This window comes from Poeciliopsis prolifica, unplaced genomic scaffold, assembly GCF_027474105.1.
Source record: "Poeciliopsis prolifica strain line A6 unplaced genomic scaffold, Auburn_PproV2 SCAFFOLD087, whole genome shotgun sequence".
NCBI classification, from domain to species: domain Eukaryota; kingdom Metazoa; phylum Chordata; class Actinopteri; order Cyprinodontiformes; family Poeciliidae; genus Poeciliopsis; species Poeciliopsis prolifica.
In genome coordinates this window covers 483,356-502,085 of record NW_026562462.1, presented here as the reverse complement: position 1 = coordinate 502,085, position 18,730 = coordinate 483,356, and the positions used below count along the sequence as shown (strand labels likewise).

At 38.9% G+C, this 18,730-nt stretch overlaps 1 protein-coding gene across 4 annotated transcripts in view; it reads left to right on the top strand.

The window, feature by feature from the left end:
• Positions 1-17,894, top strand: part of LOC129353281 (semaphorin-6D-like) — a 146,423-nt gene extending 128,529 nt beyond the window's left edge. For 2 of the 4 annotated variants that reach the window (XM_055022553.1, XM_055022551.1), the window contains 3 exons: positions 13,214-13,458; positions 14,186-14,317; positions 14,931-17,894. In XM_055022553.1, coding sequence (XP_054878528.1) covers positions 13,214-13,458; positions 14,186-14,317; positions 14,931-16,274 — 1,721 coding nt within the window. In that variant the 3' untranslated portion in view covers positions 16,275-17,894. Of the gene's footprint in view, positions 1-13,213; positions 13,459-14,185; positions 14,318-14,918 lie in introns of all 4 variants that reach the window. The other 2 variants (XM_055022552.1, XM_055022550.1) reach the window with 1 other exon arrangement.
• Positions 17,895-18,730: the final 836 nt, after the last annotated feature.

Sequence of the window (18,730 nt, the reverse complement as noted above, 5' to 3'; positions counted from 1 at the left end):
ACGCTTTTATATTCAATTAAATTAAAGTTCCAGGTAAAATACTTGGCTAAAAATACCTGCTCTTCTCAGCAACAAGCCCCCAGTTCCTTTTTCCTTCATGTTTCCTGCCAAGTTTTAAAACGGCTGCAGGGATTTTAGCCGATAGTTGATGAGGTCTGACTCAAAGCCATGTTGGGCGGGAAGAGGTCACATATCTGGACACTTAACTCTTTGGCAGCAAGAAGGAAAATCTGAATTATAAAGATGCTCATTTGGAACTGATCCCCAAATTTCACTCCAGCGGTTTAAAAACAATAAGTGGCTGTGTGTTCACATTCAACAATATTTATTTAGTTTTGCTGAAATACTCACTCAGTTATTAAAATTAATAACAAATTTAATGAGAAAATCCATCAATTTTTTTCTTTGTGATTAAAATCATTTGATTATATTACCAGTAATGCCAACATGAGCCCAAGTAGAAGAAAGTAAGAAATAACAAAATATTAAAATCAGCACCAATATAATAGGAAATTACTACAATGAAATAAAACATAGATAAATGGATGTAAAGAATTTTGTGAAATAAAAAAAGAAAAGATAAATTTTTAGGTCCTACAACACTGAAGAAAGAAGCTTGACTTTCCTTTCCTGGTGTCCAGAGAAGTTAATGCTGTGAATGTTGACCAGGTAGGAAAATATGACATTCTGTATTTTCCCCTTATAAATTTTAACCTCTCAAAGAATTAGACATTTTCAAACACTGAGTTAACACGTGAAAGATTATATTTTACATTTTTAGTGTTGATTCTCTAAAGAGCAACAGAGTTTTTCTTCAGCAGTGACTTGTGTAATACAGAATAATGATCACAATGTTATAATGAATTAGTCAAAAACTATTTCAAATATGTGATCATTTTGCCCACAAATGGCCTAGAAAAAACACATTTACCCTCGTCTAAACATCAAATGTCCTTTTCAATGTGAATTTGACTCGTGGGCATAGTTGCACTTTAAAACTTTATACACGTTGGAAGCTGTTTAACTTTAAGACAACTCCTCCAGAGCATGAAGGGCAAAGTCTGTGTGTTGCAGCTCTCAGTCTTTATTTATTCCAGCAGCGTCTGGCTTTTTTCCAGCCTCTCTCTGCTGCTGTTGATCGCAGAGCGGCTCCTTCCAGAGGTTTGGGGCGATTTCTGGTGCCTCGAGAGAGTTGATGGTGTGACTTAACGGGTTCTTTTGTTTGTAATTACATGAATGTGAGAAGCTGACATTTAAAGCAGCTCAGATGCTTTTTAATTGGATCATTAATTTACTAATCACACAACAAGAACTGTACACATGACATTAAAATATTCACTGGGTCTAGAAATGAAGCAAGAGAAAATGTTTGGAACCATAACCACAGGATATGGAATATCTTTCAATTAATAGCCCATTAGATATTTATTTCTATATATTATTCCTACAGATGGTTAGACCTGATATGCTATATACCCAAATATATGTTACCCTTTATATATATAACTCATTAACTGATCTACAGTATTTTTCATAATTGCCATTTTCAGCATTTGTGACTTCTTTTATGGTTTTAATAAACCAACCAACAGATTTTTTAAGACATCTCTTATAACCAAAGGATTATAATCAACCAGCTTGTAGTGCATGGAGTCTGAGATGTGCCATCGAAACACAAACGTTCAGACTGCTGGCGAATAGAGATTTGTACAAATTGGAAAAAAAAAAGAGTTAATATTCTTTATGGATGATCTGTAGCAGTTAAATAAACGGTGACTAAATACTAGGACAGGTTTGAATATTTTTCACAAATCATTAATCGACTGTGATTTTATGAATGATGGAGTTCATTTCAATTTAGTTTCAATATGCAATATTTTAAAAGATCAGAAAAACTGCAGATTGATGCTGCTTTTGTTCTCAGGATGTTTCAGTCCTATTACAGACCTGAAGTACTTGTAGGAAATTTTGAGAAAGTATAGCTTTGTCCTTAAAGTAACTTTTTGTCATTTAATAGAAAAATCAAAGTGTTTTGCAGGCATTCTTTGGATTGTGGTCCATATTTCTTTTCTTTCTTTCTGCTCCCACCACGTTTCATCAAAACTGCACATGATTCTCACATACTGCTATTAGCCGGGCATCAGTGGCTTTGCTCAGAACCAAAATGGAAAGCTAATGGAAACCTGTCGACTGTTTATAAAGTTACACAAATTGACGCAGGGGAATAAAAAAGGTATCTTCTGTGTCTGACACCTTCATAAGTGTTAACTGAGTAGAAAATGTTGCCACTGAGTGTGTGTGTGTTTTTGTGCAATAAAAGCATGAGTTGCATTTACAAGAGCATATCTAAGTGAAAGAAAGCTGCAGCTCGGTGGAGGAGGTCGGGGCGTCTCCATTAGATCCGCCTGCCTGCCACAGGAAGGGAACAACTAAAAGAAAACCTCTGTTTCAAGAAACAAAGGTGAGGCTCCTTTTCGCCTCACTCAGCCTGAAAGATCTGCTGCCAAAATGCCACATATCCATTTTAAAAAGTGACCAGCCTGTGAATCATGAAACTGATGGTGCATTGTGATTTTCTACATGCAACCATTTTATTTTATATTTAATTTCAGTTTTTGTGATGAGACTTTCTTTATATTTTCTACATTAACAATAAAATGTGTCTTTAATGATGGTTAGCAACATTTTACACACACACACACACACACACACACACACACACACACACACACACACACACACACACACAATATCAAGGCTCTTTAATAAACACATGTCCAGTTTTTACTCAGTGTTCAAGAGATCGAAATCCAATTATTTCTACATCATTTCATACAGACACATTCAGAGTCCAATTTTCACACATCTTGTAAAATAATTCAGTCAATCAATGATCTTTTCTCATTTTATAAAGAAATGTATAAGGAAATCATTTGCATCAAGTTATATACTGCTTATCTCTTTAGTTTTTGACAAAAAATTGTTCAACCTTAAACTATGCAAAAAGTTTTTGCTTACTCTTTTGCAGCTATAAATACTGTAAATAAAATGGGAGGCAGGAAGATCAACAGTTCAGAACAAGTTAGAGGATAATCGGTAAATGGATTTAAGTTGTGCTTTTCCAGTCATGTACTAAACACTTGAGCCACATTCATTTAATCACATTCTGAATTTTGCACACATTCATACATGATGCACAAATCAGTAGGTAACTTCAGTTTAAACGCTTTACCCAGAACACATCAACATGAGGCAGGAAGAAGCTTTATTGGAACCTATAATGCTACATTGATGTAATGTAAAAAAAGAGAGAGAAAAAACAAACAAACACTTGTGTAAATCTAAAAAGATACATTGACGTGCAGTTACCTCATTGTGGACAACATATTACCTTCATTTGAAGTTCTTTGCAAGAATTAACCTTAAATCGCAAATGATTTTTTCTTTTCCAAATCAGATCTACACTTTTAGATTAATTCTGATTTAAAACATACTGCTGTAACATTTAGGAATAATACTTTCTGCAAGTTTCACCTCTTTACCTAAAGTGTTCTTGCAATTTAGGAAGGTGCCAGCTGATGTGATCTATAGCTTTATGGTGCAACCCAAAGGTGTGCTTACTGTTATCTCTCCACTCTCTGTAACAGAAAATAGCCTAATTACTCTGCGAATAACAAAGACACAGAGCAATTACTCTGCATGGGTGTTTCTAGTGTACTTCTGCACACAATAAGGTGAAACAAAAGATGTTGTCTGTATCATGTAGAAGTCTAGAATGCGTGTGATAATGTGCTTGCCAATGGCTTGGTGAGTGATTTTTCCTTCTATGAATGCACGTGTATGAGCAGGCAAAAGAGCCATCAAAGCGTGTTAAAGTGTTTTTTAATGAGCTGGAGCTCTTACAAATGGACTGAGTACGTTATGTGGCTCATGCAGAACAGGCGGGGATGAGAGGTGTTAGAAAGCCGCCAAAAGCGGTCGTATTGACGCTAATTGTCTTCATCTTCTCCCAGCGCTGAACAAAATGAGGCGAAGGGTATAAGCAGCTTCACTGGATGAATTTCAGGCGGCTGTTTGTTGCTAATGAGCCTCCAGCTGGATTTGAGTGATGAAGGTGATATTTCTGACTGTCTTAGTTATAAATATTACACACATTTTGAACCAGGAGTTTGAAAACTGCTACCACAATGTTCAAAAAGCCCTTTCCTGCTTCATCTATATTCTTTTTTTTTTTTTTTGGGCTCAGTTCTTCCCAGAGCTAATGCAAGATAGACGCTTTATTTCAGATTAAAGCTGACAACTTTCATATAAATAGTGAAAGTTCTTTTAATAGAAGATAAAAAATTTAGCTTAGAAATCCCCAAAATTGAACATGCAAACTTTGAAAAGACCACCGTCTTTCATTCACTGGAACAAGTACATTATATTTTTTATATATATATTTGAAAATGACAGATATCTAGCATGTGATTGCTGATGAACTTTATTATCTGCTCACTGGACACTAAGTTTTGAGGCATGTCGCATTTCATTAAGACGTAAAGTTGCTCTACTGAGGTAGAGAAAAAACTGACACACCTTCAGGAGCATTTGATCTCTTTTGTTTCTTTGCATTGTACTCCTCGACGGTGATCTGTTGCATCTGTTGCATTAGTTTTATGACGGTAGCCAAAAACCAAACTGCAAACCAACACAATATGTTGACTAAATTTAGGTTCTTTTTTCCAGTTACACTAACGAATAAATTTGTTTATGCAAGGTGAAAATCTTCTGGATTAAATTCAGCAGATTAACATGCTAAGAAATTGGACTAACTAAAACTGCATGCACTGACTTATTTTTGTGACCTTGCTGATTGCAGCCTTATTGCTCTTTTGTAAGCACATGATTGTATAAGGGGGCACTATTATGCGGGTCACTGTTTTGCCGTGTGTGGACGCAAATCTGTTTATGCAACCGCACTGTGACGCTCAAATTTCTGTTCGGACGCGTTGTTGTCATCCATCGGAAAAACCAGAGGATGTAGAGAAACTCCACGCAGCACAAGAAATGACCTGGCCGGGATTTTAGGGCAGAATTGTCCCACTCTGAGACAACATCATTGAGTCCTGTAGTTTGGTGATAGGAAAAAAGATTTAGCAAAAGGTCCATGTTGGGTTAATCTGAAGATTAGGATTAGTGTAATTCACCAGTGGAATAACGTCAGTGTGATGTCCTTTCACATGATGAAACATTCTCTGTGTATGAATATTTTTAAGGTTTTGTGTCTAAGCTATAGTTAAACAGCATCATCTTTCTGAGCAGTAATAGTATAACTATGGTTGCTTGGTGCGAACCAGCAGTTTAATCTTTCGAAATCACTCAACTGACATGGTATTAAGGAAGATGCTGTTCATTTAGCCAGTTAGGAGGATGTAGTTTGCTTCCAGATTAAATATAAATAGTACATTTGACTAGCCCTCTGTCTAATCTGTTAAAACCTGACGTGACTCAGTTAAAGGACAGGAGGAGCGCGCTCCGTCTCTTTTCACATCTTTATTAGTTAAATCTTTGCTTCACCAGGCAAGACATTGCAAACAATTTCTAAGCTGAAAGTGCTAAAACACTTAAGGGAATAAAGGGGGGAGGACACACATACAATGAGTCATCTGTTCATTCTGCAAAACAAATGCATGACCCCATATAAAGACCCTTCAGTCTGTGTTTAAAAGCAGGAAATGACATCAAACTGTCAATGTAGTTTGTTTTGATAAGTTACAATCATTTACAGCAGCAAAATATAAAGACTTTGTTTTGCGTACTTGGTATGTGGAGATGTATCCTGAACAACTTGCAGATCCAAGCTGTTTTTTGCTTAGTTGTTCATTTGTATTCAAAATGTTAAATATGCAAGCTAGCACATGTTGAAGTTGGCCCTTAAACTGATTTAAATTGGCACACTTTAAATCTAAATCCATATTATTTTCCCCACTTCCCAGTCTGAACTGCTGCTGCATTTCTTACATTTCAGAGGAAATGTTCCAGATGTTCAAAGCCTTCATCTCCCTGAACACCCCGACTGTCAGCAGAGAAAAGTTGCCTGAATTGCCATATCTAAGTAGATTTAACCCTTTGCTTAGCTTCAGTCGTGTGTTTAAATGTTTACTTTTACACCTAAAATAAAACTGCAACAAAAATATTGAGTTTGAGAGGCAACTTTGTATTTTTTATTTTTATTTTTAGGGGGTTTGTGGGGATTTTTTTTTTTTTTTTGATAAACTTAGGAAGTTTGATGGTTGGCAATACCAGATTATACAATAAGTTAAGTGTTTGTTTTTTTTTTTAATAGCAGCCAACATTGCACGTCTTCGCTCAGTAAGATGCAGCTCTGTTTGTCCTGATATGCTTGAAACCTTCCTCTGAGATTCAGCTTCATGTCAACGTGATTCATCATATCTTCAATGAACTGTCGGTCTCACATTCTGGCTGGCAATCTCTCAATCAACCCAAAGGTACATCACAGGATTCAGATCTGCTAAATGAAGATGCTGCTGATGTTTACTGAAGTCTCTGTCATTTGCATGTTGGCACTAAAACAATAGCAGATGTAGAAGAGAACGTTATTGCATCAGAAGCAGAATAGGACTCGCGCTTACTCACACTGTAGCCTTAAATCTGTTTAGTTCTCCTTTCACGTTGTTCGTCTGCCTTGCTTTTCTATGGCATCTTAAGATAAGCAGCTCTGAGTAAATAACATTCTAGCATTTAGTTTCTACATGCTAGAATGTGACATTCCCAATTTTATCTCCAGGTAAACTAGAGCAGTGTCATATTTTTGTATTTATTTTTTTAACATTTACATGCATTGAATTCACACTTAAACTTTGACTTTATTGTCCATTTCTGTGCAGCTTAAGAAAAGAATGATTTGTTGCATTAAAATGTAGATCATCCCCCACACACTAATAATTATATTTAAATTTTAACTTTCCTAGAAGCACTGGATCTATATCTGTTTCACATAATCAATCAGATCAGTTAAATGGATAACTGCATGACTAAGCAGGTCAACAAGTAATTAAAGTGGCCAGTCCATGTTTGATTTGATGCATAAAAGAAATAAATTAGACTGGGTGATCTTGAATCTAATTGTTTTACATGTACATTTAGCAGTGAACTGCCTTGATGTATTTTTCATTTCTTCAAATAAAATATGTCAAAACATCCCAAAGATTAAAGCAAGAGGTATACATAGTGGTCATTTAGATTATTATTAGAAATAACCGCCTAAAAATATTCATGTTGCAGGCCACAAATAATTCAAAATCAGTTGATCTAAAACACAGAAAAATTGGAAATGCTGAATTTTGATTGACTGAGCATCTTAGCATGAAAGTTTCTGCATTTATAAGTTGCTTAACTTCTTTTTCTGCTTCTGGATTGTTAAGCAGCTTTTCCTACATATTGTTGGTAATAGGATGGAAGCTCAATATGAATGCAAAAAATGTAATGCGTATGCTGCTAACGCATCAGTATCATCACATAGAATATCTCCATTAAAAGGCTGAGTGAACAGTCCATTAATGCCACTTAGTGAACATTTACAGAGACATCCCACCCTGCCCTCAATGCAATCATGGTTATCTTTATCACCACATCGGTGCCTAATGTATCATTTCATTACACACATTAAATTCCAGATTAATACAGAGCTCCTTCTGTTTTGAACAATAAAATTTAGCTTCTGCTCAGTGTTTAAATCTATACTCTCAATGGACTGCAAATCTATTTGTTTCAGAAAATGTTTCTCTATACTTTCCAATTAACAACAAAATATTTATCACGTCTTTTTTTCTAAAGCTAACATCCATTCTGCATTTGCATAATAGTTGAATCTTCTGTGTGTCAGAAAACATGAAGTCATTTTTAAACCACAGTAATTTGCTTAATAATTTATGAAGATGTTGACTTTACTGGTGACCTGTTTACTCTCTGTGTGCCAGGAAATATTGGTCCCACATATGTTATTTTATTTATTTTTCAGTTTTTCTTCACAAGATTCCTATTTCATTAGGAACATTTCAGTCTCAGCTCAACAATTTAGTTCTTTTGCTGTTTTTATTGTTTAAAATTTGGTATGAAAAGTTCTTAAGCAGATTCCTTGATTGCCTTTGACAACTTGTGATTACAAGTATTTTCATAAAATCTTTCACCTCCTCTATGGTATTTTCTTTGATCAGTTGACCTCACTTTGCATGTTTCCAAACAGGCAAAGGGAACAACATTAGATTAAGAACGATCAATGAAAATGCATGTCTTAAAAAATTAAATGCAATAAAATTTAAAAAATATCTAAGATTGCAGGGTTTTATAACTACTTGGCTCCATCATTTACCCAAAATACCTATTTACAAATGGATATAACCAGATATGCGATATCTATGTGGATTGGTCAGAAGTTGCTTGAATGTTTGGTTTCTAAAACAGAGATTAGTTGAACCCACTCAGAGGTGATTTGATGTTTAGTGAATTGTTGAACTACTGTTTCTTTAAATAGTTGCTCCTTTTTGCACATACCATCTTTTAAAGTGCCGGCTTTAAACATGGCGATTGGTGCTTGAATAATTTCTTCAGCGTAGAAGTGTCTGCCTTTCTGCTGCGGTACCCCAGGTCTGTTGAACAGAAAACAGTGACACCTTGTATTTCATCGCTTTCTGAAGATTGCTCCGAAGTGCCAAAGCGCTTTGTTTACCTCCCACCCACGCGACAGCCTCCTTGAACACCCTGAAGCAGCTCTTAAATGTAACGCTTCATTCATTTAAATAATGAACACTGGAGACTAAATGAGAATCTAAGGAGAGCTGAGGAGCAGCAATTTTGAGGCGTCTGCAGACTGAAACGCCTCATTCTAAATCCACACACCCACAAGACACCTGACACACACCTGCAGTGTTTCAGGTGTGAATTGTGACCTTTAAAGAGGACAAGGTTGCGTGTGTGTGTGCGCATGTGTGTAACTGACATTTTCAGAGAAGAACAAAGTCAGACTTGACAAGCTGTGTCTTCGTCACACTTATTCAGTTTTTTTTCTTTTTTTCATTTTGTTTTGATTTCCAGCTGTGTTTCCTTCAATCACCTTCATCCCGACGTCGGTTCTTTTTTGTGTCGGCATCCTTGTTGCTCACTGCCTCTCTGTACGGATTCTGTCACTGGTGTCTGGCTTCATGTGAATACCAATGGGAAGGCGGTGGACAGGAGAGCATGCAAATAGGACAGTCATTTGAAGCCTGACTTCAGTGTTCAGAGGATCTGTGTTTGCCTTAAAGTCACAGTTTTCTATAAATGCATTTATCTGATATAACACTGCCAGGCCTATGCTATAACAATGAAAGACAGTTCTTCTGTTTAAAAGGTGGCTTGATTTCTCCTGCCATCACGCCTGCAGACGTATATTAAAAACTAAACATTTTGTAGCACCTGACCAGTATGTGCAGTATCTTGAAAAAATATTTACTCCCCATCAACTTCTCCACATTGTCATGTATCATGCCATAAAAATCGTTTCAAAAGTACTGTGATGTGCATTTGTATTCAGTTCCCCTGAGTAGACTTTATGAAATATTTTTTCAGTATTTGGTGCAATTTTATTGTTTTTGTTGGTCTAAATCGACCAGTTTCCTCCTTCTAAAGGCTGTTCATCTTTACAAAGTAGCCGAAACACTATCAAATGGGATGATTGGGTTTGGGAAGATCATTTTTGAAACATTACTACAGATTCTTAATCAGACTTCGGCCAGGACTTTGACTAGGCCCTTATTACACATGAATATGCAGCAATCTGAACCAATCATTGTAGCTCTAGCTTAATGTTTAGGACTGTTGTCTGCTAGAAGCTTGATTCGTTGCCAAAGCCTGAATTGTTTTGCAGTTTCTAAAACTGGCTCCTCAGTGTATCATGAATAAATCATCATCGCAATATTCCGATTGCAAAAAGCTGCTTATGCAGCAATAATAGAAATTGTTCATTCCAGTGTAATATTTAGCCAGGTGTCGAGTCTCACAAATCACCTGATGCTCACTATGGACACAAACGACTTTGCCCAAAATGTTCAAGGTCAACTCAGACAAGTTTGCTGACCCTTCAGAAGAGATCATCACGTTTTTCACATGGTGTGTTCAGGGTCAGTTTCCAGACTCGTTCATGCTGCTCTCATCTGACTGGAGCTCACATGGACGTCAACGCTCCTCTTTCATGAAATCCAGATTTGTGGAAGTTTGTTGTGCAGAATTTAAAGCTTACATTAATAATAAATGATCTCAATAGATATAAGTATTTTTTTTTTTATGAATATTTGCCCACAATGTTTGATCTGCAATGTTCCCTGACTATTCAGATATTGTGTGAATATATGTAAAACACTTTGCATTGCCTTCTGGTAGAAACTTACTTTACAGCATATTGAACCAGTCTTTACTGAAGCTTTTATCCTTTTTTGACCCTTTTTAATAATTCTCCTCACGGCTTTTCATTGAATCTAGTTATATGGTTCATTTGTATGATTGATTTAATTAGACCTTCCCAGACAGACTGTATTGATTTCAGCTGAATCTAAAAGAAAGAGCAGACGAGAGGATGGTAACAAGCAGTGGGCTACAGAGAGGGGAGGCAGCAAAAAATGAATGGGAGGAAGAAAGATGAAAGCTGAAGGAGATGGTGGTAGAGAAAACAGTGAAAAGAAAGTCTTACAGAATACTGTAAATCCTAGACTGACATCGAACAGTGACGGGAGGGAAAGGGAAAAGTCAAGATATCACCCTGAAGTTTTCCCCCAGATGCCAGAAACTTCAACATTTTGGGCTGACAGCTAAGAACGAGGAACTTTCCATCTGACAGAGGGTAGAGGGAGAAAGAGAGGGCAGAGAATGAAACATATCCGTGTTGGGCTGCAATTAGCATAATATTTCTCCCTGTGTGTCTTCATCTTCCTATTTTTAACTGTCAGACTGAGGGACGGAGATGAAAGAGTGCAAATAACGAACATGAAATTGTCTCTTTTAAGCACATGGGATGCGTTTGCGCGCGTGCATGTAAGAAAAGTATTTGTGTGTTAATTCCTGCCCTGATGTGTAATGACTGCTTGCTCCATTTCAAGAGTACTTCTGCATAAAAGAGTCATGTTTTCCATGGCTTCTTGTATCAAAGCAAAGCCTCAGAAGCTTAGAGGCCACTCCGGCTTTGAGGTTTCAGATGGTTGCCACTTTGAGTCCCACACCACCAGGGAGCGGGGAATAAAATCCCCTAATGGCAAAAAGTGAAGGGCATGGAATTAGCTTTTTTGTTTCTGGAGTATTTTTGTCGTGTTTGATCAGGGTTTCAGGGACATGAACTCAGCCTGGGCAATTTATCTCCAACAGGAATTTAGATGGATCTTTAACGCCGCTATGTACGTTTCCTTTTACAGCAAAAGCTCAACCACTTAGAAAAATGGCCACACTAATTTTTACCAGCTGGCCCCTAAATGCCTGTTACTGCCATTCTTACAAGTCAAGTTTCTACAAACACGAAGACGTTTAAAAGAAACTTGAGATTTAATTTGCCCTTGTTTAACAGGGTTATTAGCAAAGTTTTACTATCAGTGAAATCTGATGTTGGAAAACCTGTACAAATATAAAATAAGTACTAAAATAAGTGCATTAAAGATATAAATCAATGGATATCCTATATGATTACCAAGTTTTGTCGGGATAGCATTGATAAATTGTCCTCTTCACTCTGCAAAACTTTAATATTTTAAACGCATTAGTCCAAGTCCTGAAGTACACTTTCCTCCCCATCTGGTAGCTGGAAAAATTACACAACAGAGCCGGACCAGAGGTAATCAGTCTTCATGATGGATCGCTCCATTTGTTAGAGTGTAGCTTCTGGTGTATCAGGAATCTTTTTTGGACACGTTACAGGTGTTTTGGCCAAAGGCTGTGAAACACTCTGCTCCTACTGTCGCTCGTAAAATTATAATTTTACTGTATTTTTTTTCTTTTTTTTTTTCCCTTGGACAAAAAAAAATCTGAACAATATGTAATCAAAGTATTGATTGCTGCAGAACTGATGCCCTGTCACCAATCCTGGGCAGTGTGTGTTTGTTCTCGTGTGCATCACTGCTGCACAGACTGATGAGTCATTGTGTCAGAGGGGCTTTGATGGCATATCTCAACCTGATGAGGTGAACGCTGCCAAACAATAAACTCTCTCTTTCATCTCCACTCGTCTACACCTACTCCCTCCTTCTGTTCTCGTCTCTTCATCCTTTTGTCAGCTCTCTCCTCTCTCTCCAATCTCATCGCTTACCTTCCCTTTCTTCTCCTCCTTCTTGTCCTCCCAGTCTTTTTCTGTGCTCCGTCATCCAGATTTCTCACCCGTAAAGCACCTCTTTCTCATTAAGTCTAATCCTCGTCGCTGTCTTCCACTCTTCTTTCGTCCACCCATTCACCTTGGTTTTACCTCTCCTCCATCTGTTTTTTTTTCTCCTCCTCTTAAACTCGCTTGTCAACTTAACATCAGCATAACATTTGCTCATCCATCCACGGAAGCCTTTGCCCGCTGGCAGGGAATCAGGTTTTGCATTTAATTTGACTCCAAGTACCACACACAAATATAAACACAAACACACAAAAAAACACCACTGAACAAAGTAAGTGTGATCAGTCATAATTTTATGACCAGCCATTTAAACCGAGCAGCACTGGAAGGATGACCAAAAAGTCTTGGGGTATTTTGGAGTTTGTGGAGCAACAGATTTAGGATTGTTGAGTTTGGTCTGAGATTTCAGGCCTCGTCACAAGTTTCTAGCTGGAATAAATTACTCTGGATTGTTCCTGCTTAGATTCAAAGATAACATTTTTCTGTTTAGCTGGAGACAGTTGAGGCACATCCATGCAAAGCCGCATTTTAATTCAGGATTTTACATGTTACATATGAATCAATGCCACTTAAATACAGACTTTGCATTTTATAAAATTGTACAATTTGGCTTCATCTTTTAATAGTGCCTTTGTGGCTATGGCAATGCATGTCAGGTGTGAAGTAGGATTCTTTATAAATGTAGAATTTGGTAAAGAAAAGATAATTTCCATATTAAGCCCTAAAACATACAAAGAGCACAATTTGTATACTTTAGCTAGTTATTTGAACACTAAATGTCCTTTTTTTCCCATCATTTTGTCTTTTATCTTTAAGGTGTTCGTCGTCCTCCTGAGCTGGATCAGCGCGCCAACGTCCACTACACCCTGCTGATCGCCTGCGTGTTCGTGGCATTCTTTCTGGGAGCCATCCTATCGGGTTTCCTGGTGTCTTGTTACTGCAGCCGCAGCGCAGCTCACCGAGCCCGCAGGCTAGGGAAGGACCCCGAAGCATCTCTGCCGCACGCTCTGTCGCTGCGATCACTCGCCAAGCTGAACGGGCTTCTGGAAGGGCAGCCGAAGGTTGGCTATGAACAGTTTTGTTCTTTCAGACTTTAAAAACTTTTTTCTTCTTAAATTCTCATCATTTGAAAGTATAATGTAGTAGAAAACGGTTGGCTACTATATTTTGTATTTTACTAAAATGGTGCTACAATAAAATGGTATGTATATGTTCCTATATGTGGGATTGTTTTCACTGGATCACATTTTGAGGACGAAAGAAATGATGATGCTCGTTGTTACTTGACTGATCTCATTCCAAATGAACGTTTTCCACAAGCTGAACTTACAGGACGTTGATGCAGAAACGCACATTAATCTAAATTAAGTTGAAGACGTTTTGAGACTGCAGTTAAATGAAAACATTAAGTTGACAGACTTAAATGTGCTCATCACTGCTGCTGAATTACATTTCAATCAGATTTTTTTAAGTTCCACGATACAGCTGAGAGGTGGCAACATAGCTGCCTGAATTTTGAGGAGCAGCATAAATATTCATCTCCCCTTTCTCCCTCCTCCTCATCACCCTGAGGGATCACATAATAAGATTCACCTTGGTGTTTTATTCAGTCATTACAATTGACGGTTTCATTATTATTCCATCATTTTTCCAAATGTCCTTCAGTGAGAATCGGAGTCTCTAAGCTGCTGCTAACCTCTGACCCTAGCTGAAATATACATTTAAAAAAGTCGCTCATTAGCTGTATAGAACCATTAAAATTCACCCCTATTTTTTTTCTCTTCCTAGGATGACAAACTGGATGTGTCGACGCCAAAAATGTACAGCTCCTTTATCCCTAACGGTCGGGCTGAGCCCCACCTCCACACCCCTGGACATCAAGGCCTGCAGCTGGGAGACCCTGACCTCAACCTCTCACAGGTAGCAGATCGTACAGTCCTGGCTTATGATTTACATTCATCGTACTGACAAAAGTAGTTGTTTTAATTAAAGGTATATTCAATTATTTTAAATCCTGCACATTTTTCTGGCTGTTCAGTTTTGCCTGGAGATCTTACCAAAATCTCTTCTGCAATATTCCCATTTTTAATGGCAACGTTTTTGGCTGCCTTTGTTGAGTAGTTTTGTAATTAAATATTACTTGTGCGTGCACTGAGGAGTTTCACTGCCCTTGTAAGCAAAGCCACCTTTAATTAACAAGCTTTTATACACAACAACAGTTGATACTCTCATTTACAAGCATTGAACGTCCCTCACAAACAAGTAGTCGTTATATTAATGGTAAACAATATCTTGTTTGAAAAAATTTTGGCAAAGTATCTGAACATTTTTATTTATTTATTAGATCAAAGATGCAGAGAGAGTATTGTTGCTACCTTGCAAGTTGTGCAATGTAAGCATATTGTGGCATACGGTTTGTTTACATTACAAATCTTACATTATTATTTTTTTAATTAAAAATATTCTTTCCTCAGGTACAAAAATATAAATCACTGAATGCATTGGTCTAACCTCCATTTAGTCTCTTTCTCAGGGCGATGGAGAACTCTCTGGCTTGCCGACGCCTGACTCCACCCCAGAGCTCCCTTTCAGGAACATGAAGGGTTTGCGACATCATCAGTATGAGAAGAACCAAAACTGCAACAATGCCAAGGATAACAACCCCAAGTCAGGCCCCAGCTGCTCCAAATCCAACCAGGGCTTCATGGCTGTGGTTGGGAATTCTTTGAGCCAGCAAGTGTTTCCCTTTTCTCACCACAACGGTGGCGGTTTGAGCAATGGGGCAGCTCATGGGGCAGGAGCCTCGTCAACTTCACTGCACCTCCTTGAGGAGAGGAAAATTCCCAATGATGAGCGAGCTGCCGCCGCCGCTGCCACTACAGCCGCTGCAGGAGGAGGAGTGGGTGGAGCTCCACATCACCACCACTCCCAGCAGTCCCTACCCCAGACGGTGGTGGACGTGTCTGCACTGGATGAGCTGCTCAAACACATCCATGAGGTCAGCGCATCAGGAACCGGTGGAATCAAGGTCCTCACGTCTACATCGTCGTCCTCACTGTTCCCCGGACCGTCCTCTACAGGAGGAGGACATCACAGTGGTCACCATCACCACCATCATCAGAATCAACACAACCAGACTCGAACACATCACTACAACCACAGCTATCACCACAGCAACCATCACAACAACAACAACAGCAGCAGCAGCAGCAGCAGCCACCATCACCAGCAGCAGATCCCAGAGACGGAACCAACTTCGTATTACAGCACCTCCACACTGCCGAGGGATGGCGTCCCCAAACGCTTGGATTCAGCTCCTCAAAACTCCACCTCATCCTCTGCCACGTCTTCATCTTCATCCTCCTCTTCAAACAACCCCACGTCCTCCACCTCCATCCCTTCTTCGTCCTCTTCCTCTTCCTCCACTCCGCTCCAACAGCAGGTGATCCCGGAGCGGCCTGGAGGCAGCGGTGTCCCCGTGGCGCGTCACCAATCTCAGCGCCAGTCCCTCATCAAGATGGGTGCAGCAGGTGGCGCTGTGCCCCGCCATCACAGCTTCAACCAACGGGGGACACACGCACACTTTCTGGCCAGAATGAATACAAACAACAACAGCAGTAGCAGCAACAACAACCGACCCCCAGGTTCAGCCGCGGCGGCCAATACAAACACCAGCAACAACAACGAGAGCCAACGGGTGTCTGTCGCCAGCGCCTGTCTGACACGGCAGCACAGTTACAGCGAAGGGCCGCATGCGCAGCGGGCGGCAATAGTCCGAAGAACGGTGTCCCTAAAGCCACAGATCCCACCAAAACCGCTTTTTCTGCCAAATAGTGCAACGTCTGCAGTAACGGAGGCAGGAAAGTACAACTACTAAGACTGCAGGTGGACAAGATGCCACCCAAACATGGCTGCAATGCTCCCCACAAAGAAAATCACCGAAATGCCGGATGGGGCCATGCAAAAGGACAAAATGAGCACCGATGGGCCCAAAAGACAGGAGGAGACCTCAGTCCTCGTGATTCCTTATCACAACCTTTCAGTTGTACTTATCGTCATGCTGTTGACGGCGGGCCATCTGTTGTCTCTCTGAGGCACAACTGAGACAAACCTGCTTCTTTGCAGGGCAGGATTCCTTGTGGAGACTCGCTCTTCACAGTAAATGTGGATCAAAACCAGTTCAGACAGAAAACGTCTGAGAAACATTCCAGAAGCAGGGCGAAAGGTGTTAATGATTCAAAAGGAGTCCCCAAGGCTCGAGGTGGCCTGGAAAAATTCCTGATTAATGCAGTTTTCTTACGAGAGCTTTGATCTAATGTCCCGAGTCGCTGCACCTTGGAATGGGGCCCGGATTTCAATTGCAAATATTTAAAAAGCAGGGAATTGGACAAATGCAGACCTGAGATGAACTGAATCTGGGACTGTTGTGCCGCTTTGAGTCCGAGGACGGCAAAGCTTTCTGCAGAAGCAAGTCAAAGAAAAGTCAGAAAAAAAATACTCTGCTCAGCAGATCTGCTTTTTCTGACTCTTGATTAATGAAATTTCAAGAAATGTTCACTGTCTGAAAAAAGTAGAGTCCATTTGTTCAAAGCCAAGACTTGAAAATAGTTTTGACTGAGAAAAACAGAGGAAGAGGGAAGTTAGAGATCACATTAAAGTGTTATAGTTGAGCAGTCAGGAGATCCAGATGAGAGTATTTACCCCCATATAAACCAGATAAATGCTGCTTTCATCAATATCAGAAAAAATAAATATTGAGGTCTGGTCGATGATTAAGTGAAGATTTCTGATAAACCATTTCGGCAAATTGCTAATTAATGCTTTCATTAAACTTGGCACTCATCATTTTTATCCTTCATGGGTTCAAATTACTTAATTGGCTCAATGAATAATTAATCTTTCAAATTATTACATTTCTGTCTTCTGCATCTTTACTCTTGAACAGTCTTACATCTGCAGCATTTGCAGAATATGTTTTCACTCAAAGGTTCTGTGAAGTCAAGAGGTTTAAAGTGCTGGCTGCTATTTTCAGATTTTGATATAGGGCACGAGGAATATTAGTTTATCAGAAATGTTTTCTCATCACCAGCTGATCACAGGAGGATCTTAGCAATGAGAGTTCACCCAAATAACGACTCACTTACCTCCACTGCATTGGTTTCCAAAGTGTTGAAGTCTGCTTGCCAGCATCTGCAATTTAGTTCTGAAATATGTTTGAGAATGGAAATATAATCAATTGTACACGTTTGTTAATCTTCAGGCAAGTATACTCAAATCTAATATATGGAAAATATAAAGACCTGACTGTGATGCTGGAGATTGTTCTTTAGGTTGTTTGAGGTTCTTTATTTTGGGGGAAATGAAAGTCTGCACCATATGATGTTGCCTTCCTGGAGCTCAAAATGACCTGCATGACAACTTGTATACATTTAACTCAAAACTATTTGTTCACATGTAACATCAGTGTTTTCTCAAATAAATTGATATCGGATACCTTTTTAGTGTCCTTCTTCTACCTGGCCTTTCAAAAGCCTCTCCTGAAGGCGTTTTCTTTAAGCGCCACACTGTGGACTCAACCAGCTCTGGTCATCTTTCTCTCAGCCCGCGATTAGCCTTCTTTACTCCTTGGTTCATGTCCACCACTATGAATTAACATCAGTTTAAAAATGTCATGGCGAGGAAAATAATGCAGATATAAGTCGCATCTAACTAGAAGTCGCAGGGCAAAAATGTGACTCGTAGTCTGGGAAATACGGTAATTTAACCTGCAGGACTGAAACTTGAAGCAGAGAACAAGAAGGCTGACTAGAGTAAAGGAAAGTTGCACTTCAATCTGTAAAGTGTCTGAAATGTAGATAAATTAAGAGAAAAAAATAATCTGTTAGGTTCAACAGTGTAATAGTGCAGTATAAAAGTCATCTTTTCAGACCTACCTTGCATCCCAGTTCCTCACTCAGGCAGACTCTTCAGTCTGCAGCTCGTTTTGGTCTGTAGGAGTATTTCTCCACAGATGGTCCAAAAATATCCAACTGTGAAGGAAATCTGCCGTTTCCTATTTTAAAAAGCACTTTTTGTCTTGTGTTCATTTCTTTTGTTGATGCCTTTGGGCTAGAATGATTACATGAAGGTAAAAACAAAAACAGTTGACTATGCTTTAATTGCAGGAGAATGAAACTACGTTCTTACCCATGTGATGTCTCCATGTTTTGAGTTTATGTTGAGGAAATTTGGAAAAAAGTCTGGCAGCAACATAACCCCGACACCCCGGCACAGATAAGTATCGATGGATGGAACCACCGACTTTATTCTTAAACTTCTTTGTGAATAACTTCA